The sequence below is a fragment of the Lethenteron reissneri genome, chromosome 33 (assembly GCF_015708825.2).
Source record: "Lethenteron reissneri isolate LAM-NWPU_2019-01 chromosome 33, ASM1570882v1, whole genome shotgun sequence".
Lineage (NCBI taxonomy): Eukaryota > Metazoa > Chordata > Hyperoartia > Petromyzontiformes > Petromyzontidae > Lethenteron > Lethenteron reissneri.
In genome coordinates this window covers 5,601,312-5,628,444 of record NC_083811.1, presented here as the reverse complement: position 1 = coordinate 5,628,444, position 27,133 = coordinate 5,601,312, and the positions used below count along the sequence as shown (strand labels likewise).

Below are 27,133 nucleotides of genomic sequence, written 5' to 3'. Positions count from 1 at the left end.
GTCAAGCAGCTGTGACAAAGTCGCCGAGCCACGTGTGGCTACAGCCGTACAGCGTGGTCCGTGGAGAGGGGAGGGGGAGGAGGCGGATACACGCGAATGAGCGAGAGGCAGGGCGACAGAACGTGAAGGAAACAAGCCCAGCCACTGATCCAGCCACACACTCCACACAGTGCCAAGTCGTGGTGGAGGAGAGTTGGAAGCGGAGGGTGGGGGACAAGTGGGGAATTCATAACAATTAAAAAACCCCGTCTCACTAACTCGAAGCATGGCGTTGAGAAGCGAGCTGCTCAAATCCGTGTGGCATGCCTTCACTGCCCTGGACACCGAGAAGAGTGGCAAGGTGTCCAAGTCTCAGCTGAAGGTGAGTGGAGGGAGGAGAGGGACACGGAGTGAGAACTTTTTATAACAATGGCTCACAAGATGACAAGGTGTCCAAGTCTCAGCTGAAGGTGAGTGGAGGGAGGAGAGGGACACGGAGTGAGAACTTTTTGTAACAATGGCTCACAAGATGACAAGGTGTCCAAGTCTCAGCTGAAGGTGAGTGGAGAGAGATGGAGAGAGAGATGGAGTGAGAACTTTTTGTAACAATGGCTCACAAGATGACAAGGTGTCCAAGCCTCAGCTGAAGGTGAGTGGAGAGAGATGGAGAGAGAGAGATGGAGTGAGAACTTTTTGTAACAATGGCTCACAAGATGACAAGGTGTCCAAGCCTCAGCTGAAGGTGAGTGGAGAGAGATGGAGAGAGAGAGATGGAGTGAGAACTTTTTGTAACAATGGCTCACAAGATGACAAGGTGTCCAAGCCTCAGCTGAAGGTGAGTGGAGAGAGATGGAGAGAGAGAGATGGAGTGAGAACTTTTTGTAACAATGGCTCACAAGATGACAAGGTGTCCAAGCCTCAGCTGAAGGTGAGTGGAGAGAGATGGAGAGAGAGAGATGGAGTGAGAACGTTTTGTAACAATGGCTCACAAGATGACAAGGTGTCCAAGTCTCAGCTGAAGGTGAGTGGAGAGAGATGGAGAGAGAGAGATGGAGTGAGAACTGTTTGTAACAATGGCTCACAAGATGACAAGGTGTCCAAGTCTCAGTTGAAGGTGAGTGGAGAGAGAGATGGAGTGAGAACTTTTTGTAACGTTGGCTCACAAGATCGTGGTGTGGACGGGGGGTATCTTTGTGTGTACACTTCGTGTGTACACTTCGTGGTGTTCTTAAGTGTATTTTGGTCAAGGGTTGGCGTACGGTAACTATTGTTTTGTTGGTCTGTAACGTCGTGGTTGTCCGAAGTGGCGTTTGTGTTTGCAGCGCACGGTGGAGTTCTCTAAACCGGGTATCTTTGTGACAAGAGTTTGATAACACGCGGTCTCATTTGATCAATCTACATAGGCAAGGAGGTGGTTTGAGGTTGAATACCTCGTTTGTATTATTTATTAAGAAGAGGCAAGTACGGTAACCTTTCCAGTAATTCAACTGCGTTCTTCAGAGCTTAATGTAGGCAAAATAAACTTTGTGGTCAATACATTCAGACCTCATGTGCCATGTTACTGAAGTCTGTGCGACAGATTTGCGTTGTCCTCGGTGTTGAAGCGATTCGTAACTAACAGGGCACTCAACTCGCCTTGTTTGTTGGTTGTTGTTGTTGCTGAAATGTCGCATTCTGTGTACACAGAGCGCCGCTAAGACAGCCGCCACACAGGTTCCATTCCCGGCCACGACCAACAACCCGATCTTAGCTTTAACTTCGCCTTATAATTGCTGAACTTTTCTTTTGAGATTGGGTACGATATCAGCACTGGGGGGAGAGACAAAGGCGGCTGCGAGCGGCGATGGCCACAGACATCGTGTTCAGTGACGGCCCCCGGTTAAGAATGCGCTCATTCACAGCACTTTGTCCCATGGTCTTTGTCGCCCAAGTAAGTCTCTTGAAGGGCTTCCTTCACGTGTAAGTCCGTGTTGGTGGTGTTCTTGTTGTTGTTGTGTTGTTGTTTTAAATCTGTGCGTGTGTACGTTTTGTGGAACGTAATTAATTGATTAATGTCGCGAGATAAACGTCCTGTTTCTTTCTTTGTTGTCAAACTTCCTGGGGGATTGTCTTGTTCCCCTGGTGGCCAAAAACCACCACCACCACCACCCATTCCGACTTGTAATCTTGAATAGTTTCACGTAATTTGGACCCATTCGTTCGTTAATAAAGACGGGGTCCCGAGTCAAGTTGGTGTACGGTGCTTTTCGTGGAATATTTCGCTGTCTTTTCCTGGATTTTCTGTTTGCACATAGTCACATAGTCACTTTAAGATGTTTTCTTGCTTCATATTTCATGTTTTTTGTTGTTGCGATTGCACTCGATTCAAGAGCCGAATGGCTCACAGGGCTATGCCAACTAAATGAAACGAAAAAGTAAAATAACAACAGAAAACACCCCCCTCTTGTGTAATTGTATTTATGTTGGACTTCTTTCGCACCGTACGTAGCCAACCGTGCTAATCGGATGTGCGGTGGGGTAAGGACAACAAACTGGACTCAAAACGCAGTTCTATAGAAATTAAAGTTTATTAATCTATCCGTGGTGACCTGTTGGGTGGAGATTCGTCATCTCAGATGCTTATTATCCGATATTTTACTCCACTTATAAGCGGATAATTGGGATTGATAAATAGAAGTGCCGGGTAACGGATGATAAGATGAGTTTATTTGAGTTTAACACGTAGGTCTTCGAATAATATCATCCATAATACAGGTTTTTTTGGGTTAGATCGTGTAAATATAATAATGTGTCGTTAAACCCACCACCACCCGACACAGCCAATTATAAGGGTTGTCACGTAAACAGAACAGAAACGGGTGGACGTCTCCACAAATCTGGCTGTCGCCTGATGAAGCTGGTTGTAATTACTGGCGAAACGTCGTACTCTGATTGTAAATGTTGTGGCTTGGCTCTCCAACACACCGGTTAGTGCTGTACTAGTATACTACACTATAAACTATACTACTATACACAATACAATACACTACACGACTATACACTACACTATACACTACACTATAAACTATACTACTATACACAATACAATACACGACACGACTATACACTACACTATACACTACACTATACACTACACACTAGTGCTGTACTAGTGACGAATTGGCCACGTTCTGTTTACGTGACAACCCTTACTAGTTGGCTGTGTCGGATGGTGGCGGGTTTAACGACACATTTACATATTTACCCGATCTAACCCAAAAAAAAACTTGTATTATGGAGTTTATTTGAGTTACTTAAACTGTGGCTGCATCAGCGTTTTGGTGCGTGCCAGGTTACTCTGTTTGATTCCCGTTCACGGTCAACATCAGTGACGAATATCTAAACAGGTCCTGTGCCTCCCCGAGGTAGACTCGGCCTTAAATGAGCAATGCACCTGGTGCGATGTGTAAACATTGCTGTGAAGGGAGACAAAGGCGGCCGGGCGTGGTGCCGGCCAAACAGCCCTTGCCCCGACAGTCCGCCAAAGACGAAATAATTGGAGATCTTTGTGACAGAGTTTGATAACACGCGGTCTCATTCGATCATTCTGCATAGGCAAGGAGGTGGTTTGATGTTTAATACCTCGTTTGTATTATTTATTAAGAAGAGGCAAGTACGGTAACTTTTCCAGTAGTTCAACTGCGCTCTTCAGAGCTTAATGTAGGCTAAAGAAACACTATATAAACACGGAAGTTACTAAGCACATTCCCGAATCGTCAAACGGACGGCTAGAAACAAACGGTGGCATCAAAGTGATGGTAATAGAGCAGAGTTCACACGCATCTTGAGGTGGACAGGTTATTTATTATCAGAGTGCCGGTACATCGACCGTGGGTGGTGAATTTCAAAGCGAGTTTAGTGCGAGCAAAGTGCCAGAAAGAGACGCGTGAGTGACCTTACAGTGTTGTGTGTGGTGGTGGAAAGTGCAGATGGGGATGAAACAGTCTGGCAGAGCGAATCCTCAACGTGGCTGGGAGGAATTGATGCCGTGAAGGTTCACGGGAACAGAATATAACCATTGAAAGTAGCGATACATTCCATTCATTGCCTACCACATTCTGATGAGCTCCCCCCCCCATCTCCTCCCCCCTAAACTTGCTTTTAAGGGATTACATCTTGAATCCTTGCCTCACTTGATGCAGCTAATCTGGCTGTGACGGTCCCACCTGACGACGGAGACTTGTGTTGCCTCCGAAACGTCGTGATTTTTATTGTTTTATTTTTTATTAATTTCATTTTTTACCTACGTGACTTTACCGAAAGAACTAAGAGTAAATCCTTGCAGTCACGAAAGCTTCAAATCTAGAAGCGACAAGAAGGTTGCCGGGGACCGCTGGTGAACGAGTGGCTGGAGTGAATCGGTGGAGTGACCGGGTCATCAATCAATGAACAATGAACATCACTTGGCGATACAGAGTTGGCAGTGGGTCACGGCACACACAAAAAAGCAAACAACTGAACACTCTTCAATGAAACTGCCTTAGGAGGAAGAATATAACCTGATTTGGAGCTTTCGTGACTGCAGGAATTAGTCTTTGGTTCTTTTGGTAAAGTCACGTAGAAAGAAAAACTCTATCAAGTTATAACATACGACGTTTCGATTGCAACACGAGCAATCATCATCAGGCACAAATGAAAGAGACTGTCTTGTGTTGTGTTGCATTATATTTCTGGGTTTGCTGGGTTTTCTCTTTCATTTGTGCCTGATTATGATTGCTTGTGTTGCAATCGAAACGTCGTATGCTATTATTTAATTTATGTTTTCTTTCTACGTGACTTTACCGAAATAACCAAAGAGAAAGAATATATATAATAGGTAACGTTTTTGGGCACTGGCCCTTTTATGAGAAATAGAGAGGCCACAGAGATGATGATGAACGTCGGTAGTGAGGTAGGAACTGGGTCCTCCACCCCAGATATCACAACAGGAATTCCTACTTTGCCGAACGTCTAGCAGTGATACGTGTTCGGAGTTAAAGATGAAGACCATTGCCACCGAAAAGTAAACCAAGCTTCTTCGATGCCTCCTTAGTCAGATTTGTGACATAGCCATGCCATCACAGGTCGTCATATGAGGGTTGTGCCAAGCAGATGAATGAATGGCTTTACTATGAATGGGAATAACATTGTTAAATATAGTTTGAGGAACTGGGATTTCAAGCCTGACATGATAATGACAAAAAATACACCTAAACGAAATTCCAGTGCATTACAGTGCAGTAAGTGGAGTACGCCTGTGAACCCAATCATTCGGAATGCGTCACATTCTAAGCAAGGGTTTTAGACCTTGGATAGTGGGAGACTGACATGGTCAACATTCATATAGAGGGCTGGCCGTGGAGCTACGTGGTGGGCAGCAGAGGGGCAGTGCGGCAACATCCATTGTTGTACTCTACTTCTGAGCTCCAGTGCTCAACACCATTGCCAACCCATGCTGCGTGAGCGTGATGCATCGGCGAGGACCTCATCCAGCAGCGGATTGGCAAACTTGCTGTGTACACGTGTACAATTTGGCACGACACACGCTCTGGTTTCGTTAAAACGCACATTGGTAACATCAGTTACTCTTATCACGGGGTCGAACACTGTTAATAACTGATGTGTAAATCATAAAGTCCCATAACTTCATGTAACACAAGATATTACTTTAGTTGATTATATGTTTTTACTTCCACCGACACAAAAGGAACGGATCGTTTCAGTTGACTGGCTTTCTTGAGGAAACACTGTATTGAGATTTTCAGTGTGTGTCTTACAGTACACGTGGACAGATGAACACCCTCCAATAATCTAAAACTATTTCCTGAAGAAGGAAGGCCAGTTGGCCGAAACCTCAATGTTGCTTTTCTCCCAATGGAAATATGAAGAATATTTTTGTTAACCAATCTGTTGTTTAACATTCCAGAACATGCCGGGCTTTTTTTGTTATCGTGGATATTCAGTATTTAACTTGTAACACGCAGTATTCATAGGGTCCACAGTACAAGGTTCATACGTTTTTGTTGACACTTGTAGTGCATCATATTGTCCGCTCTTATTCGGCACTGCTGACGACATGTTGCGGCAATTGTACTGAAAAACCTAAAACAAAAAGCATGACCGAATGGCATTGATATATTTGCAATATACAACCAACAGTTGGATACTTTTTCATAGCTGTTCAAACGTTCCTTCTTGCCCCTGGGCCATTGCTGAAAACGTTGGGCGGTAATTTTTTCGCAATGTGAAAGAATGCAGCTCAGAAGAAGATTAGCGGTAAAGACACTGTTTTACAGTACTGTACTGCCATCATCATCATCATCAAGCCACTGCCATCTCTCACGTACCCGCGATGTTATCTACCTTGGCACCTGCACAGAAAGCTGGTTTCACTCACGCTCCATCTACTTGGGTGGACCTTTCATCTCTGGTGGTTTCCATTCTTTGGCTGCAACTTTGTCATTGTACTTGGACCATCGGCCATCATCATCCCAGCTAGTGACCTGCCCTGTGCACACCCATTTACGATTCTGAAAAACAATTTTCACGTGGACCGCCTCTTTCTGCCTCTGTGTAATTCCAAGCGTGCATTGTATGCTATTCTTTATTTAATTTAGTTAATGATTATGTTTTTGGACAATGTCATAGCACTGGTTAAACAGGTTCTTTAGGCAAATTTGTGTTACTTTCATCTAAAATACTGCATTCTGTTGTGTTATCCCATACTGATATATCCATTTTGTTTGTTGAACTTGTACATGACCTTTGGTTTGTTCCAATTGATCCTCAGCCCAGCTTTTTGCAGCCATTCTGTATTCTGTGTTAATAATGGATATGGAACAGACACATAGAGATTTAATGACACTTATTACAGTGAAATTTGCAGATATTGTACAAATAATTTAGTTGGAGAAACAAAGGCATATATATGAAGGTAGGAATCATGAACCATCTCAAGAGTTGCTGACATAGTACTTTTTACATCCGATGAATTATTAGAAGAACTTAATTTCCCTAAGGTACTTTATGGGCTAATATTGGCCACACTTAAACTTCTCATGCCTTACAATAATGTCCAAGTAAGCACTTCTGTGAATAAGATCCCTTTTTTTTTATTAATTTTAAATGACTCGCCACAGCACAGTTAAAATTGTAAAATTTCAAGCCACTTATAGAGTCAGGATTGTGTTTTGTGCACCTCACGAACGTTTGCAATAGGCTGGCCATGTATTTTTATGGCTGTGCAGTTTATGTACAACACAAACATGATAATTCGGGGTTTAAAAATATGAATGTAACACAACATGGGCAAAGATCCACCCACAGAATTGTTGTACTGTACTTTAAGATCATATATTCTGACAAATACCGTAGGTGTTTTGAAAAACGACGTCAAATCACGCAAACGATTTAAAGAGTTGTAAACATTAATGTTGAGACCTTGGCTCAGAAACGACCTCGCCTGTTATACAGGAGGTCGTGGGTTCGATCTCGACCCTGACGACATGTGGCGTTTACATGATCTCCACGTGGTCCTCTGGTTTTTCCCTCCACGTTTAGAAACGTGCGTTTCGAGTGTATTTGGCTGCTATAAATTTCCGAATGATAAGCCACTTCATTAAGCTATAATTTGTGGCCAGGTTGCTTCTGAATAAGAGATTCATAGCTCACTGGGACTTACCTGGTAATATAAAAAAAATAGTTTTAGTATAGTTTTTTTACTCTTAAAGGTGGTAGACGTTGCCTTCCGATGTGCCTTATCGAGGGGGACCATAAAGGAACTACGCCACCAGTCAACGGAAAGATACAGGACAGGGTGCTAGTTGTCCCTGACATACCACCAATCACATCTGGCTATTTAAAAAAAAAAGTCATATCTCATGACGTGACACGAATACTGCCAGCATTTATCAGAAACCAGCTCTATGTGCGTTTCGGAGAAACGCAAATCTCAGGGAGCTGCTAGTACACGGCTCGATGCGAAAGGCCGGCAATGACATATCAGGCACCGTTCCGTGTAATCGGAGAAGTTACAAACCGTGTATCTTCACATCAACTGATGCACCGATCAAAAAAAACCCAAATAGCATCACCATAGATTTACATGTACCTCCACTAATCTGGTTTATTGCTGCCAGAGTATGGATCCCTGCAGTCACGAAAACTTCAAATCTAGATTGGTTTATTGCAGCAAGTGCAAATACTGTAGCTGCCACTGCATTGGAGAAAACTGGTAAACGCAAGATACCATTAGCATTTTATAATTTAGCTTTTTAACAAAAATGAGTTAATGTATAAATACTGTTTGGTTATTGAAGTGTGTGTCTGTTACTGAATTAGTTAATAATAGACAATTATTCATCGGCCAATTTAAAAACGGTTGATCAGGAAACATTTTTTAACTTTTATTTCAGGCCCCAAGTTGCAAAGTTCAGTCTCCGACTTTCATCCTCTGTGTTATCTCTGTTTGCTATGAATGGCCAGTTCCTGAAACGTGACTGATATATTTTTCCTTTGAAGTGTTTTGACGAATGTGTTCAGTTTTAGTTGTTATTATCTTGCACCGCTGCCAAACGCAGTATTACCAAATTATTTGTTTCGTATAAAAAAACATGTACTGTCCATGGTACAGTCATTCTGTATGGATGGCAATCCGAGCAATAATGGAGGGTGGTGATGGTGGTGGCTATTTGTCAATCTGTCTTTAGCTTAATCAGAAAGGTTCGTGTGATTATCGTAAATGCAAAATGAGGAGCATTGTACTTTTATCTGATCGATCAGCGCTGTGATATTGTTATTACAGATATAAAATACGTACCTGTCAACCCATACGGTTTACCACGTATTCTTGTACAGGGAAATTTAGTTTTCAGGTCCGTACGGCTGTACGCCGTTTAAATACGGGCAAACATTTTTATTTGTCTATTTGTTTGTGTTTCTCCCCTGTGATGGGACTTTGTAGGATGAACGTTGAGATTTAGCTGGTCACGGGGTGACCAATACGGTCTGACTTGGGCTGTAATAAGGTAGGGGCACTGATAAGGGGTTGACAGGTATGTAAATATGGCTACTGTCCCCACAGATGTAGGGCAAATAAAGCAGTCTTAGGCACTGCAATCCTTATCTCCTAAGCCTAATCCAAACCCTCGCACCTATACGAAAATATTCAAGTGGCATCCCTTGACATTTTTATAGTTCATCAATTGAAAGCTAAAGACGTGGATTTGAGAACGGATCAATAATGATGAGTATGAGCAACCCGAGGGAGGTCTGTGATTTGATGGCTATCTGAGGGGTCAATTGCCAGACTCTGCACGTGGGAACAGCATCCAAGTTCAAGGTATACCTCTCATGTTGTTTACTGACTAATTATAATAAGATTACAAAGTACAGTACTGATCAATGTTTCCTGGTGAGAGGTGCGGGTTTTTTAAGCAAACAGACAAAGGCAAATATTTTCTTCTATAGCCAACGGACTGTTGGGACATAGTGCTTTTAGCGAACACCTATGATGACACTACTCTATCCCACCTGCACAGCTCTCCCCAAGTACGTTGAATCAAAGCCACACTATCATGCTCAAAGTTCCGAATACACTCCATCCTGCTCTTATTCTGCTTCTTGAATTGTGTTGAACCAAACTCACACTCAATGATTGCCCTAGGTTAGACGTATTCATATTGTCAACAAAATTGCCATGCGATCTTTTGCGATAAGTATATTTTGGGCCTTTGGTAAAGTTTGCGATGAGTCAGCAATTGTGTACAGGCAGGTGGCCAAGGGAGACATTTTTATGACGTGGAATTATGTGTTTAAACCTGCAGTGTGTTGATTTATACCTTGTGGTCTAGCCTTTTCATGATTGGTGCCTGGGATAAGGGTGTGTTCTAGAATGTGTGACTGTAAAAACAGGTTTTTTTTTAGTAACACCCTGCAAAGCAAAAACCCAATGGGCACGTGCCGTCAGAGACTTTCCCCCAGCTTCATGATTCATTTTATCTTATTGTGGGAAGGCAGTGGGTGGGAGTTGTGGAAAACTTGGAGAGGAAATAGGAGAGGCGTTGTACTGAAATTGGCTGCGTTCACCAGAAGCAGCTTTCCTGTTGTGCAGTCACACTGACTGCCGCGTGCGGCGGTGTCCATCGGTGCCAAAACCCCGTAGTCGTGGCATATTTTACAAATGAAACCAAGGGTAAAAATCTCACAATGACTTGAAGTTCTTCTATCAATCGTCTTGTGATTAGGTTTTTGCACAAGTGGCTTTTTGTAATATCCACTCCGCAGCCATTCCAGAAACCCCTTTCCTAAGTCTGTTTATTGATTACTCAACCTGACAATTCGCTGCTTACCCTGGACTTTGATCTGCGTTATTGAACTGCAATTTTAGTGCTGTCGTGCTAAAAAGGCAATTCTCGCATAGGCCCACTGTTCAGATTATCACACTCCCAATTTTTTAAAATAGAAAAATATATAAATTGTCCCAATGATACTACGTAGAACGCATCTATTGATTGGTAGCAATGGTAGACTTTGAACTTTGTGGAGGCATAATGACTGACATGTAACAAGCCCTGGCGTCATTTCGTGTCTTTGAGCAGTGGGCTTTTAAGTATGAATTGCTTAAACTTGACCAAAGTTTCAAGGGCCAAGTTCTGAACAAAATGGCTAAAACGCATCAAAACAGACACGAAGGATCGTGTCTACCGAACAGAATATTTTACAAATACTTGAATTGAGCTACAAATGTTTCTGACAATTATCGTGAATCCACTATCAGGCCTCCCCACAACCATGTTGCTTATAAGGGTTGTTTGACCATACATCACGCTGCTCAGTGACGGTTGGTGAAGGGTGGCGGCACCCAGGACCGGTTCAGATACCACTTGCCACTGATGTTAGCCGTGACCGGGATTCAAACTTGGGTGACCAGGTTTATAAGGCAGTGGTGTGAACCACAGCAAAAAGTAAAAATATAAATGTGCATCCCTCTAATGGCTTGCTCACGCCACTCACTGCAGGTGAAAGGAACTCCACTGGAGGGCTCTCTAGAGAGCCCCTCTACAGAGTATTTGGCCCACTTTTTAAAGCTGGCCAGACATCTCTGGGAGATTGAATCGAGCACGGTGACCTCTGGAATTGCAAGTTCATTGCATCGTAGCAGAATCCCTTTTAATGGACCAACCTGCAGGCCCTACGATGAAACAAAATTGGGAATGAAGTCTGCTTCAAGCGTGTTCCAGCACTGGCGATGTGCACCGGTGTTGTGACTAGCGTGATGAACGGTTGCGGTCTCCTGTACCACGCAGGTGCTGTCGCACAACCTGTGCACGGTGCTGCACGTGCCGCACGACCCCGTGGCGCTGGAGGAGCACTTCAGAGACGACGACCAGGGCCCTGTATCGAGCCATGGATACATGCCATACCTCAACACCTACATCCTGGACAAGGTAAGAGCCACCCACACACCTCCCACTCCCTGAGTCCTGCAGGTGTATGCTGTTTGTATCTCCCGCACGGTTGGCTATGTACGTTGCAAAATAAGTTCAACGTAAAGAGCAGGTCAAAAGTCAAAGCAATCTCCTGCTGAAATGAGCATTGAGGCGGTGCTCATCTCCTGTGTACAGCCCTGAGGCAGTGGTGGGAATTCTACATTTCTGTGATGGGTCCAAGTCTATCTCATCAGACAATCACTGTTGATTTATCTGCAAAGTGGTCCTAATTTTATTCACTCTAGAGGGATAGCAATTTTCAACCTTCCGATCACGAGCCGCTTTCTCCACTGCTGATCCACATGCCTGGCCCGGTAATACAGTCTCGATTCTGGACTAATTGTTGCGTGAGCCCTTCCCGTTACATGGGATGTCTGACATACTACAAATAATGAATGCTTAATTCCAAGGTTTAATCACACAAGTAATACCCAACACATTTAAGTAATAAATCTTGACTTAAAGCTTTCATGACTGCAGGAATTTATATTCTTTGGGTCTTTCTGTAAAGTCACGTAGATAGGTTGTTATTTTACCGAAAGACCCAAAGAATACATTTAAGTAATACTTAACATATAACCGATTATTTAAAATTGTGTTTGTATACGTTTCAATGAATCCCATACAACAGAATATTAAAGCGCTTAGAATTGGTAATGCGCACACACCATATTCTACTACGCTTAAATATTCAGCATTTCGGGAGCCTTTTCAGCTAACCCTGATTTCTGGCCTACATGAGTCCAGCTTCATGAAATTTATTTTTCTTCCCCACACTTTAGTTTCACTTTATTTTGCCCAGAGCAGGAGTTGCAAACCTCTGGCGCTTCGTGCCCAGCTAAACGTTGAATTGTTAAAATGGGCACAGAGAGGCGGCGCTTTTCTTTTGCTTTGCTTCGTGATTGACCCCACCGCCCAGTTGGACCGCTCACAAATGCGAGCAGCTCTCCACATATACGTGCCTGGACTATTAATTCCACTTTCAAGAGAATCCTCCCAACGCCCCCCTTCATCAACCCACATAAAGAGGAAGGCGGTGGTGGGGTATGCCGACTGCTAAAAGCCTGCAGGAGGCAATTGCTATTGGGGAACAATTTGGGTGAATCCTTGTTCATTCTAGATTTGAAGCTTTCGTGACTGCAAGATTTCATATTCTTAGGTTTTTTCCGGTAAAGTCACGTAGGTAAAACATCAAAATTAATAAAAAATACAATAAAATAAAGATCACGACGTTTCGGCGGCAACACAAGTCTCCATCATCAGGTGGGACCGTCACAGCCAGATTAGCTGCATCAAGTGAGGCAATGATTCGCTTTTAAGGGATTACATCTTGAATCATTGCCTCACTTGATGCAGCTAATCTGGCTGTGACGGTCCCACCTGATGACGGAGACTTGTGTTGCCTCCGAAACGTCGTGATCTTTATTTTATTTTATTTTTTATTAATTTTGATGTTTTACCTACGTGACTTTACCGAAAAAACCTAAGAATATGAATCCTTGTTCAGTTTGAATATGTAGTAGCTCCACTCTGCTTTTGATTTACAAAGAAAAAGTGAATGTTATTCCATATGCTGACCTTGGCTTTAGACCCGATGCATTGAAATATTTATTTTCAGTCGTCTTGGTTGAATGTAATTGAACGGGAAATCTAGTGCCATACTCATCTTTCTTGTTAGTCAGCAGACATCGCCAGTGGGACGGAAGGAAGCTACGGTTTAGTCATCGCAAATGTTTTTGCAGAGGTCATGCGGAAAATCTCCTTCCCCTAGGGATGTCCAGTCACGTGTGCTTAACATTTTTGTGGAAAGGAAATTGACATCACAGCTTGAGTTATATTGGTGATACCCTTTTTTTCATTTAAAACACTGGTTGATTGATAAATTACCAAACATGTGGTCGCCTATTACAAAGTACTCATAACAGCTGTTGACTTATAGATTCATACAAGCAGTTTAATGGGATACTGGAGTATATGGAAATTTGGCGGTGTAAGCAATGCATACATTTCTCTTTTAAATTTCATAATACATGCATCGAGTCGTGTACGTGTTCATCGATTATTTTACATTCATTTATCTTACATGCATTGGGTTAGTATGACCTTTGATATAATACAAGAGCGTCTCCTAGATTTACAAACAAATTTTAGCTTCAAATCCCAAGCCAGAATCGTGACAGTTAATCAAATTGCGAGTATGGTGATACTGGGGAAAAGGTACTGTTTTCCTTCCAGAATCGTGAGTAGCCGCATAATTTAGATGGCTAGCAAAATCCGAGTGGCATCGTATCTCTTAGTGTTACAGATTCTGGTGGATCAACCTTTCTCTTCTGTGAAAGCATTTCACAGAAATGGCTGCAAAGGCTAATGCTTAACTTCAGGTTTATTGTGCCTGCACGTGAGTTGGTTTTTATTGGTGTAGGACGCATGCAAGTCATGCACAAATGTAACGTTTGAAATGGCTTTTAAAAAAATTGCATCTGCTTACCCTTTGCTACACACAGCAGGCTTTAGAATATCAGGCATACAGTTCTCTTCTGTGGTGGCAGCATTTTTTGTGGGGTTTTTATCCCCAGTTAATCTATCGCGTGTAAATGATTGCATGATGGTTCCGAGCTGTGTCATCTGTGTTGGAGTGGCAACACGGAACTCCGCAGGTGTCTTGTAGAAAATGTGGGTTTTCCATTCCATATCGCCGTTAATAATCAACGTTGCCTATAACTCACAGCTGCACAGTGCACCGCAGAGAGGCATGGCACACGCAGATGTGTAATCTTGCATCTTCCTCCACTCCCAGCGTGGAAAAAGCACGTGTGGTGCCTTTGGCTGATAAAGTGTGAGCTCCGTTTGAATTGAGCGGAGGTAAAGAAAAATGCAAATAATTCATCGCTTTGACCACTACATGTAGTGTGGGATTTTTACGTAGCCGTAGGTTTTTGTGAGTTTGTATCTGATTGCGCGTTGCCCCAAAATATTGCAGCGTCGGCTACATTTCCGCATTGTAAACATTGTGTATCTGTTGCGAACTCTGAGGAAAACATAAAAAACAAAGGGTTGTCCATGAATTTTTATTTGCTATGTAAGATTGAATAGTGATACAGAACGATGCCCCCCCATGCCTTCAATCCGCAACGACTAACATGGTGACGCGTGGTCAAAAAACCCCCATGAAGATAGGCCCTCACCTAGCTGCTGACAAACAAAAGGTCTGTGTATGTCACGTGTGTTATTAACGGTATTTTGGGTGGAAGTGCCGTAGTTTGCAGATGTACTACGACATTGGTCGGCCGAGTTCGATTCCCGACCGTGGGCCGACATCAGTAGCGAGTTATATCCAAAACCGGTCTTAGTGTCTCTCCCCCCCCCAACTCTTCACCAATCCACATTGGCCAGCATGGTCATCAAGCAGTGGAAAAACAATCCTCCGTGACCGGCCTAATTGCAGCAGTGTGTTCGCTGTTCGCAACGGGACTGCGCATTTGTGTTCGACAGCATTTAATGGTCGGCTTGTTAAGAATGTAACAGGAAACAACAGCGCTGAACACGGTACCTTTTTAAAATACATTAGTGAATTGAAGCACAGTTCAGTGTGCGTTCTTGCTGCCTGAGGTTCACCTTACCCGTTCCTGCTAAGTCATGGGTTGCTTCACATTAGTTGTGAATTGCATTCTTTCGTACCTTTCCTTGCCTATAATCCATACTCCAAGCCAGCCTAGCAGCAGTTATGAAACATATCAAGTAAACAATTAAGCCCAGTATATAGCCAATTACCATGTTTGGTATTTCTCATTGCCCACTTGTGTCTGGCAGAGGGTAAAAAGCATTGCCTGGGTGTGGAGGCATCACCAGCTTTGGCCATGACGATATTTTGATCTCGAATTTTATCTACTGCACAAAATGACCACTGGCTCACTGCAACGTTGTCTGCACGCCGCGCGGCCTTTCCTAGGTGAAGCCTGACACGTTCGACAAAAGCCAGTTTGACGAGGTGTGCTGGATGATCAGCGCCAAGAAGAATTACCCCATGGAGGAGCGGCGTAACAGCCGTCTGGACGACAAGCAAGCCTTCACCTGTGGTGCCTCTTCAACTTCCTGTCGGAGGAGTCGTATCCTCTCGTCATCGTTGCCGAGGAGGTGACGGGGGCACGCTTGCGCCACACCGTAGATTTTAACACCTCTCGCAAATATCCACTTAATAGATAAAAAAAAAAAGACATTCAGGAACAGAATATAAGATTTTTCTTTTTCTATATACAGTATAAGTTTTTCCGAAATGTTATCTGGCCTTGCTGCGGATATTATGGAGATTTAGTGAAAATAAGATGAGAATCGCAAAAAAGGATAATGAACGATTCATAATGAAGTGACAGTTACGTAGCGATGACACAGTTGTATGCACACTGCACTATCAACCTGGTCACCTGAGTTAGATTCCTGTGCTCGGTTAACGTGAGTGGTGAGTGACATCTGAACCACTCCTGGGGTCTTCCCTTCACCAATCCGCACTGTACAGCTGGTGAAGTCAAACAACCATCATGACTAAGATGGCATAGGAAGGCCTTCATCCAGCAGTGGTTTGAAATTCTGGAGTTGACCAATAGGATCACAGAGCTTGGGCAATTGTTGGCAGTGGTTTTGCAGCTATCATATTGCTGGTCTGTCGTTTTACATGCCCGTCATTTGAATGGATGGTGCTGTATAAAATAAAACTGTTATTATTAAGAAAGGATTTTTTTATTGACTTTTTGCCACTTTACTTTAGTGCGTGGGAGTAAACCAAACCACGCATAAAACACCCACACATACCCAAACTTGGCACAGAAAAGTCGCCAACCTACTTTGCCATTTTACCCACTAGAGGCATCTCTCTCTCTCTTTTTTAAAATATGTCACTGAAATTTAAAAGAAAGCTACGTTTCGAAGGTTACAGCATCTAATTTTACAACCCATGCAACCACACTATAGTGGAAGAAAGATTACTTGAATGAAAATTATGTTTGTGTGTATGTGCGATATTCACAAAGAGCACTAGAAAATGTAAATGCGTTTTTTGTCGCACTATACTGAGGCTCTTTGTGCTGCTGACTTAGTCCTGAGGGTTTTTTTTTCTTTCCCTGTGGTTGGGCGCTGTGCGGGCCTCAGCGCGACACGTGATGTTGCCATGGAAAGTGACGGAGTGGAGAAAACCCTTTAACTGATTGGCACATGTGCTGATAATCCTAATCGAATTTTCAGTGGCAGTTTTAACATGGTCTGATCTGCACCCAGATGCACACGGACTATCGAAAGCCATTTTCTTTTTACTTTAAACGTGCCAAGCAATGCCACTTGATGGGGTAGTGGGAGGGAGAGTATTCAGCATAAGCGCGTAGTTGAGCATGGGCAAATATTGCTTCTATATTGGTTAAGAACTGTTTCTGTGACGTTTTGTCGGTCTAATACACTACACTGTGTATCTGCACATAAATGATGGATAAGGACATTTTTGTGAAAGGGTATTTCTTGGCACAAAGGAATGTCTGTTCCACAAGCTACGGTTGTCACAATACATTGTTTATATTTTTACATTTTTTTTGAAACCCAGAGAACATCTTGTCCCCATGGGAAATCTGTTGACTGAAGAATGATTGCATGAGGCAAGAAATATTTGTGCAAGGTTACAGAACTGGAATGGGGTTACATATAAGTTCATTTCAACGACAACAACAACAAACTCTTAACAGAATAACAACTGATATTTTACACCCCCTCCCATTAAACCCTTTAATCAACGTGTGTGATAATGAAACGATAAAATACGTGCAGTCTGAGGTCCTTTTGTGCAAAAGCACAATAGGAAAGATTTAATTCACCCATATTTTCATATCTGCGTAAGCGTATTGTCATCTCACGTGTTGGACGCCACAATGTCCGACGTTGCTCCGCGCGTACTCGGAGCTCCACATGCCGGTGATTGTGCATGCGCAGTTAAAAAAGGACCCTGTCGATTCTCCCGCTCCTATGCAACTAGGTGGACTACCTGATGAAGAAGCTGGCAGAAGCTATTGGGCTGGACTGGAGGTCGCAGGACTTCGAAGAATTGGTCGGCAAGAATGAGACCCTGGAAGAGTCCGGCATCTCAGCCTGGCAGTTCATCCGCCTCTTTCAAAACCCGCTGCCAGCTGGTCTCGACTTCCCCTCCCTCGCCTTGGCGATAGATGATGTTTACAACGAGCTGGTCCTTAACATCACCAAAAAGGTGCTGCCTTTTTTGTTGTTGTAATATTGTTATTAAGATGAACTGGCATGCTATCACGTTGAATTCATAGTTGTGTAGTTAATACAATGCTTAATTTAGTCATGCAGTCGTTACCGAATAGGTTGAGACCATAAATTCTTCGTACACTTGACTCTGCTTAATAACCGGTGAATGCCTGGTTTTGACCGCAGTAACTGAGCAGCGTTGGCCACAGTGCTCTGGCCTCTGAGCCACATAACCACATTCGTCTTTGACTTTAAACACAAAAATGTTTGGAACAATTTTTGCGTGCCATATGTGAGCTGGTCAAAGGGGAAGCTTTGTGAAGGATCTATCCATACGCGCATCCCTCTTGAATCCATCCCTTGTTATTTTCAGCACACTAATTCACGTTATACCACCGTAGTTTAATTTGTTCACATGTTCCAATTTGTTGTGGTTTCCCCTTGGCTGCACCTAAGCAAATGAAGGTGTTTATAGAGCAAAATAAAAGTACACTTATATGTTCACAGTTCAGCACGTTTAAACATGTTGCATCCCTGTGTCCGTTTCCATCAAGGGTTACTTGTTTAAAAAGGGGCACAAGAGGAAGAACTGGAACGAGCGGTGGTTCATACTGCGGAACAATATCCTGTCTTACTATACTGCCGAGGACATGAAGGACAAGAAAGGGGAGGTCGTCCTAGAAAAGGGCTGCTCTGTCGAGGTAATGGCAACACGCTGACATAAAACACAACCCTGCCTAATCTACGAATGTACCGCTGGGAGAGGGAATTTAGCTGGTCATCACGAAGCCCACCCCATTCCAACCTCTTCTATCCCAGCCCACCACTGCCTTCTGCTGCATACAGACACTGCCCCCCCCCCTCCCCCCCCTCACCCTTTCACAACACCAACCACGACTCGAACAAGTCCAATCTTGTGTCTGGGGAGGGGCGGAACCTAAGCAGAGTGAGGCGGGGCTCAAAGAAGGGGCAGGGCCTAAAAAGGAAAGGAGCAGAGCCCAAAGGGAAAGAGGCAGGGCCTTACCAGGAAGGAATGGGGCCCAAAGGGGAAGGGCTGGTGCCTATAGAGGTTGAACGGCCCATTTGCTTTAAGGTAATACAAAATAAAATGTGCAGCAGGCAGCAGCAGCATACCTTTTGTGGTGCAGATATGGCCACTGGTCAAGTGTTTTTTTTATTGTAGTTTCTGAGCAAAGGTCCAAAACACTTTGCTCAAAAACGATGACATGTTTCTTAAAGTTAGTAAGGTTCTGAGAACTGGAGAAAAGAGATGATTGGAGGGAGTTCAAAATTAGAGTCGTGCGAGGAAAGAAGAGGAAATGTAATTTGACCGACAAGTATGGTGCTTGAACAGTATTGTGTGGTGGTTGAACACAGTATTGTGTGGTGGTTGTTGAACACAGTATTGTGTGGTGGTTGTTGAACACAGTAGAAATGAAGCAGCCCATCTAGTCAGTCTGTGCTGAACTTTGTTTAAAAAAATTCCTTTGCTGTTTTCATCTCAATGTGTTTTTTAACTTTTATGCCACCTTGAAAACGATGTAAAATAAACACTCGTGTACTGTGGTATTATTGCTTACAGTTCACTTCCTTTGTGTTTGTGGGTTTTTTTTAGGTCCTCCCAGACCGAGATGGAAGGAGATGTTTTTTTGTCATCAAGTGCCCGGACAAATCTTTCGACGTTGGGGTCGAGGATGCTCGCAGGCGACAAGAGTGGCTTGCAGGTACAACAGGAAAAAAAATAGCCAAATAAATTAAATGAAAATACTTGACTTGAATTTAGATTTAAAGCTTTCGTGACTGCAGGGATTCATCTTTTTGGTTCTTTCGGTAAAGTCACGTAGAAGGGAAATAAAATAATAAAAATAAAACATAATAAAATAATTCTCACGACGTTTCGGCCACAACGCAAGCAGCTGTCCTCAGGTGAAGAACAGGTCTGTCGGGGAGACAGCGTCTGAATGACAGACCTGTTCTTCACGTGAGGACGGCTGCTTGCGTTGTGGCCGAAACGTCGTGAGAATTATTTTGTTACGTTTTATTTTTATTATTTTATTATTTCCCTTCTACGTGACTTTACCGAAAGAACCAAGAAGATGTACTTGACTTGACTTTAGATACTTCAGAGGTAAATAAACAAGGGAACGCTAACTCTACTCATCAAAACAACAATTTACTTCGGAGTTTCTGTCTAACTGTGAAAAACATAAATGAAATGACATAGCAGTGCAGCAGCCTTTTTGTCTTCTGGACCAATGTTTTCAATGACTCGAAGCAAGTTTCGGAACTATTGAGTGTGCAGGCTGTGCAATAGCACCGCGGCCCATGAGCCGGGTATGCCCAGGCACGCCGGACTACGAAGATGGGGAAACAATTGTTACGGAAGAGCAATGCTAACCGTGCTACGCCAATATTCACAGGTGACCTCTTAATTTTCGGACGTGCTATGTCGGATGCCACCCGCAGTGATCCAGCTCACGCTGCGGATGCAGCAGGAGGGCAAGCGCTCGGTGGCGCATGAGCAGAGGCAGCGGCGGCACGAGGAGCGCGCCTACAAGCAAGCGGAGCGCGAGGAGCTGTACCGCATGCAGCAGCAGCAGGAGAGCAGGCAGCGCGAGCTGATGCGACTCGAGCAGGTGGAGGGGGACCTCGTAGTGCGGGGGGGGGGGGGGGGGCGGCCTTGCTTGTTGAAGGGGGTGGGAAACCTACGGCCCTTGACGTCATCTCACAACGGCCCACAGCAGATTTGAGGCCTGGTGCTCCGCAATGTATCACTATAAGCATCTTCGCCAAATTTTTCAGGTACTCAAAGGGGGAATATTTTCGACCTGGCAACAATGTGTTGCTAATTTTTGTGAACTAAGTCGCTTCCGTCTCTGCAAGGGTCTCCTTACATTGCCGCTACTTTGGATAATAGGTCACTTAAAGGGATTTTATGAACATCATTATATATGATGCAGTGTATGGAGGAAGTCCATATAGGTAATTGATTGTACAGTACGTGTATATAACAAATTTTTACTTAGTTCACCGATTGGTTGATCTGATGATGTTGCGGGGGTAAAAATCGCATGCCCCTCACACTGATATTTCTTAACTGCAAGGAACCAATTAGACTCGATGAAATACACAGACTAAGACCGAAGGGAGTTGCAGGCTGTTGTCGATGATGAGACATTTTCGCGCCTCCAATGAGCACGGTTGGAAAATGTACGGTGCGAAAGACGTTCAACGTACATTACATAAACAACATTTTAAAATCACGGACTAAATCCATACCGCCACGTGCGTGCGCGACGGGTGGCAGGAGCGACTGGAGGCGGAGGAGCGTGCGACGCAGGCGGAGAGCAAGCGGATGCGCTCGCAAGAGGAGATGCAGGAGCACTTCAAGCGGGAGCTGGAGCGCGAGAAACTGGTTTGTGCCGTTCTCTTAATTCACAGCCTCGCTCTGCCCGTGGCAGTTGTCGAACAAAGACGGTGGTCACCGCATCGCGCGTCGCTTCTGCGGCCGTCTGGAACGCTCTTCCTTCCGATATTAAGAAGCCACTGGGAGCTATACACTTTTAAATCTTCATCTAGATTGAAAATGAATTTATTTAGAACTGCTTATTGTGTTTAGTTTGTTGTCCTTCCCCCGTCCCTCCGATAAGCACGGTTGGCTACGTACTGTGCAAAAGAAGTTCAACATACATCATAGAGTTACCAGCGCCGTGCTAGAAGAGACAGCGGACATGTATTGATGCGTCGATTTGTTTGGTTGAATGAATTTTTACGCTTGCAATGCGTGCGGCAGAGCTGTGCTTGTGAGAATTCATTCTTTTCGATTTTTTTTACAAATTATATGCAAGTGATGTGCAACTGTTGCATTTAGGCTAATGAATGGTAAATAAAACAGTATATGGTAGAAACCAGACAAGTAAGAAACAATGCAAATGAGATGATAAATATAAAACAACAAAAGTAGATTCCTAAATTTAACCATGACCCCAAATCATGACCCCCTAGGATCACAAATCGTTGCGAGGGTGATTTGTTATATGCCGAGTAATGATACAGCAATTCTTGGCTTACGATACAGAATCAGTTATTTGCATTAGTTGTATGCGATTGGTTCACATGTTCCCTGCAGCTAAGCCGGATTTGGCCTGGATAATGTTTTGCATCGGCAACCACCATGTACAAAACAGGAGTCGCATAGGCTGCTGTGGGACTGCGTTGTCAGCAGAGGACGGTACGGTGAAATGATTTGTTATACTGTACCATGATCTAACGTCGATGCACCCCACCGTCGCCACCCTGTACTGATGTGGTGAAATATGGTCAAATATCCCCCACGAGCTACACGGCATGGGGAGGCCTCATGGGTGGTGGATTGACAAACAGGCTGTACATGTTCATGCATATGTCCATGTACATATATTAAATTTCCACGAGTTGATGTGTGTTTAAGTAATAGTGAAAATGAATGGACTTTGGTGAGAAATTCAAGTGTGCATCTCAGCTGCTGTTCTCAATGACTTGGCCATAGCTATGGGGAGAAAAGAAACAACTCCCCATTGTGCACGGAGCGGTACGGAGCCACAACAATCCCCTTCTTTCCTACGGTGGGGTGACGAGTGACGAAATCAACGCTGGCCCTCCCGTCCCTTCCCCCCCACCCCCATCTCTCGCACGAACAGGCGCGCGTCGACATGGAGGAGCAGATCGCGCAGAAGACGGCCGAATCGCATTACTACCAGAGGCGCATCCGCGAGCTGGAGGAGATGTACGACCAGCTGTGCGCCGCGCTGGAGGTGGAGAAACGTGCCAAGCTGGAGCAGGAACAGGCGCGATTGCACCAGGCCAGGTCCGGCGGATGGCGATCGCGTAACCGGCAGCGTGGCGATCATCGCGTTGCCCGCACGCGCGGGTCGTCGTATTGCCGACCAGAGCAGCTTTTGAAATAGACGCATGAACACCTGCACACAGGCTGCTCGAGGAGGAGGGGTTGAAGCGGCGGGAGCTGGAGCAGCTGAGGCAGGAGCAGACGCAGCTCATCGTGGAGGCGCGTGAGGAGCGGCGGGTGCTCGAGCAGGAGCGCAACGACACGGAGCTGGCGCTACGCTCGGTGGTCGTGCATCTGGAGCAGCTGGAGCAAGACCGACGCGAAGCCGTGGAGAAGTACGAGGTGCGTGCCGTCGCTCGCACCGATCCCCCGCGCCCTCCCAAGGCGATTTAGCTGCCAGTCGCCGCTTTTGTCTGACTTCAGACGCCGCTGTTGTCTCCTGGCCGAGTCGCACCCTGGAAACGAGCACTGCGTAGCTCAATGGGCTCTGCTCGGGAAATAGGCTTCTGACTGAATCCGAAGTGGATTTTAGCCACCTTGAAGCGATTCGTAAAAGCGGTTTATGAAACGGACCACCTTGGAAGTGGGCCGGGTGGCTCAATGGGCGGGCGGTGCTTTGAGGGGGCACTGCTCCGGGAATTTAATCTGGGTTTCAGCCACCTGTCTCAGCCAGGTTACCAATGTCCAGTGGTTCTTAATCTGGGGTGCACGCACCCCCTAGGCGTGCAAGATGCTCTTTCTGGAGGTGCGAGACATGGCCACATTTTTTAGGAGGTAAATCATCGAAACACAAATTAAGTACGGGCACGTAAGTACAACTACTTTGTTGAATCAAACCATATGTATTTATTAACATTATACATTTTTTTATGATTGAGAGCCAAAGGGGAGTAAGACTGCATGAAAGGTTAAGGAAAGAACCACTGACAATGACTATATAAAAAAAAACATATTTGGGTTTTCACGAAATTTGGCAAATATACAAGCTCTGAGAATGAAAGTCTTATACTTTGCACATGGTACAAAGTATAGCACTATTAAGAGTGGATAAGAGATCATTTCACAGAATCTGAGACGTAGTTCTAGAGTGTATCCTTCTGCAGACCATTCTCTAATATGGAATTATCCACTGTTCTCTGAGTTCCGAATTTACATTTCTTCATCGAATGGCATGACACCTTTAGCATAATTGCAGAAAAGATGTACATAACCACAGGTTTTTTTTGTACCAATTGTAGGTGTGCTGCTGTGTTTGGTGTGTCCTTACAGGAATGTAATCGATCAATCTTCGTTTATACAGAGCGCTTCACATTCGTAGGGAAATCTCTTAGCGCTTGACATGCAATAGAATGTACATTCATTCTCCACACTTAGACGATACAAGAGACAAGATCTTTAAGTTAAAAATAGCAAAATGTACTCTTGGTAATATAAGTTTTAAATAGCAAAATGTACTCTTAGCAATCTTATTTTTACTTTTCAAGCTTATATTATACTGAAGGGAATTTACTCAAATCAAGGAATGAACACAGTTACAGCAGATACCCAGCCGACATCATTTGCACAGCAATTACAGATGCACTGATGAGGGTTTTCTTTATACCTTTATTAGGAACCCATTAGTATCAACAACGCCATTTAGGTTGCTTTATTTATCAAGCCAGAGTGTAGCATTGAAGCTATTTTGGTGTGTCCTCATCTGAAAGCAAATATTGCCATTAACCATGGCGTTCGTTGGTGGGGTGTGGGGGTTGTGGTTTTTCAGCTGGCCTCCACGCGGCTGGAGAATGCTCGCGGCAATGCCAAGAGCTGGCGGGAGCGCGTGATGGAGCAGGAGCGCCAGATCGGGCTTCTTCGCCCCATCCAGCCGGGTGAGTGGCCGTGGGGTCCCACCAGTTGCGATTACAAGCTTTCGTGACTGCAGGGATTCATCTTCTTGGTTCTTTCGGTAAAGTCACGTAGAAGGAAAATAATAAAATAATACAAATAAAACATAATAAAATAATTCTCACGACGTTTCGGCCACAACGCAAGCAGCCGTCCTCAGGTGGAGAACAGGTCTGTCGAGACTCTGTCTTCTCGACTCTCTGTCTTCTCGACAGACCTGTTCTCCACCTGAAGACGGCTGCTTGCGTTGTGGCCGAAACGTCGTGAGAATTATTTTATTGTGTTTTATTTTTTATTATTTTATTATTTTCCTTCTACGTGACTTTACCGAAAGAGCCAAGAAGATGAATCCCACCAGTTTATTCATCATCATCATCATCGTCGTCGTCAGCCACGGTCAATCCACTGCTGGATGATGGCCTCGCCAATCTGCCGAGGCCACCCCATCGTGGTCGTACGTTGATTTCATCGCTCCGTCTCCCCGGCGGACGTACTCTTCCTCTCTCTCGCATGGTGGTGATCTATTTATAGATGCTCCGCTGATATCCAATGACCCTCTCGGTGTTTTCCCACTCAAAAGGCGGGTTGCACTTAAGAAGCCTTTAAGAGGGTTAACATTTTAATGAGAGTGTGAGATTGGTGAAGAGGATTTGAATTTTTTTTTCCCTATGGTGTATCTTTATGGGTTTAGCTGAGGTATCTATTAAAAATGGATTGCCCTGTATAGTTCGGTATAATTTGTATAAAAGAGCTGCACTGCTGTGAATGTGAAATAAAATGAAAAATTTGTGGCCACTAAAGCATCACATTCTATTATATCTTCCCTGTCAAGACCCGTAAATGTTTTATCTTTTTACATTACGTACCGGATTCATATTTATTACAAAAAGTTGAATGTAAAGACCTATCTCTGCAGCGAGCTATCTGTAGGGATGTTTGAGCATTGCCCTCTCGTATACATGTTTAGTTTGTTGTCCTTCCACCACACCTCCGATTAGAATGGTTGGCTATGTACGGTGCGAAAGAAATTCAACATTCATTCATACATTCAAATATGAACAAAAATAGGAGCCAAAAGAAAGGAGGCTTGAGACTCAGTGAGGCTCTCATGAGTTAATACAGTAAAACGTCGCATATCTGACCCGCTGGGGATATGCAACAAAGGTCGGATACGTGAACATCTAAATAAAAAAAAGGATACTTGCACTTTACACAAACAACTACACTTATTGTTAACTTATGGACTTTGGCAAACAATTGCTAACATGCCGCGAATTTCTCTGTCCTCCTGCAGGGCACAAGGATGTGGCGATGAGCTCGCACCGGGGCCTGGGCGCATTCCCACCGCAGAAGACTCCCAGGGAGACGCCAAGGAAGAAGGCGGCGGATCAGCAGGTTGCCGATGGCATGTCGGCGCTGCACGTGGGATCCGGCGAAGCGCCGTGACGTCGCGTGGCCACGTTCCCCCATTCCCGATGACCACGTGCGTGACCGTGCCGGCGGCGGCGGGGGGGTTTGGGCTCTCCGATGTGGTGTCTCTGGTTGGTTTTGGCACGTCGTATTCTTAGGTTTTTTCGGTAAAGTCACGTAGGTAAAACAAATTTAAATTAATAAAAGTCAAATAAAATAAAAATAAAAAATCACGACGTTTTGGAGGCATTTTTATTTTATTTTACTTTTATTAATTAAATTTTTTTTACCTACGTGACTTTACCGAAAAAACCTAAGAATATGAATCCTTGCAGTCACAAAAGCTTCAAATCTAGAATTTGGCACGTCGTGTTCGGCACGGTGTTACGACATTTCGCTCAACGTGCTGGAAGCTTCTTCGGGGAATTAAGTTCCGGAAAGAAGCTTGTCGGCAAATAAACAGAAACCTCGGACATCGTGCGGAGCAACACGCTAGATCGCTATTTTCCAGCGCAACCGCAAAAACGTGCACGGAGTGGGTATAGGCTCGTCTCGAGCTCCTGGCCTCTTGTGTGGTTCAAGACGTTCATTCTTTAGACATGTAGGTTTGCAACTCTTCACCGATTAATATCGATTACAGTATCCCCTCGTTATTCACGAGGGATACTTTCCGGAGATGCTCGTGAATATATTTGCGGATGATATTGGCCGGCGAAAACACATCTTAACTTTATCTTATCACTTTCTCGCATTGCATTCTCTCTCATCACTTTATCGCTCATCACTGAATCCTCTCATCACTTTCTTTATCTCTCTCGATGCAGTCGTGTAGAGTTTCAATGTGTAGATAGCCAAAATCGAGGATAGCAAATTAATGAATAACGAGAGAATACTGTATTAAGCTCAACACAAGCATTGACTCGTGTGTGAAAACCATCTATCTAGCATTTATGACGTGCAAGTGATGTGTACCATTGTTAAAGTTAGACTAATGGGGCAAACAAAACAGTACAAACGAGAACAATCTATTCTTGAATTGAATTGTGAAACGGAATCCTGACAATTCATCAAGTTGCTGGAGGTTTGGGGGAAGGGGGAGGGAGAGGTGGGGGGGGGTGAATAATTACATACCTAGTCAACATCAGGTTCGGCTTCAGTTATTTATGTTCATGGATGCTGTTGAGTTGACTGCCGAGAAACGTTGGTACTTTTCTTTTGATAGATATCTCTGAACCGTGCTTAACATTTCATGCGGTCTGCACACATTTCATTACTTGTAGTC

General features: G+C 44.2%; 1 protein-coding gene across 1 annotated transcript; it reads left to right on the top strand.

Moving 5' to 3' along the window:
* The first annotated feature begins 91 nt into the window (after positions 1–91).
* On the top strand, positions 92–26,741 carry LOC133350254 (switch-associated protein 70-like). Its single transcript, XM_061564419.1, is given in 13 exon segments — positions 92–361; positions 11,304–11,444; positions 15,436–15,553; positions 15,556–15,620; positions 17,497–17,724; positions 18,284–18,430; positions 19,345–19,453; positions 20,196–20,365; positions 21,037–21,144; positions 22,409–22,575; positions 22,698–22,896; positions 24,320–24,425; positions 25,736–26,741. Coding segments are annotated over 13 exon segments (1,806 nt in total). The 5' UTR covers positions 92–265; the 3' UTR covers positions 25,888–26,741.
* Positions 26,742–27,133: the final 392 nt, after the last annotated feature.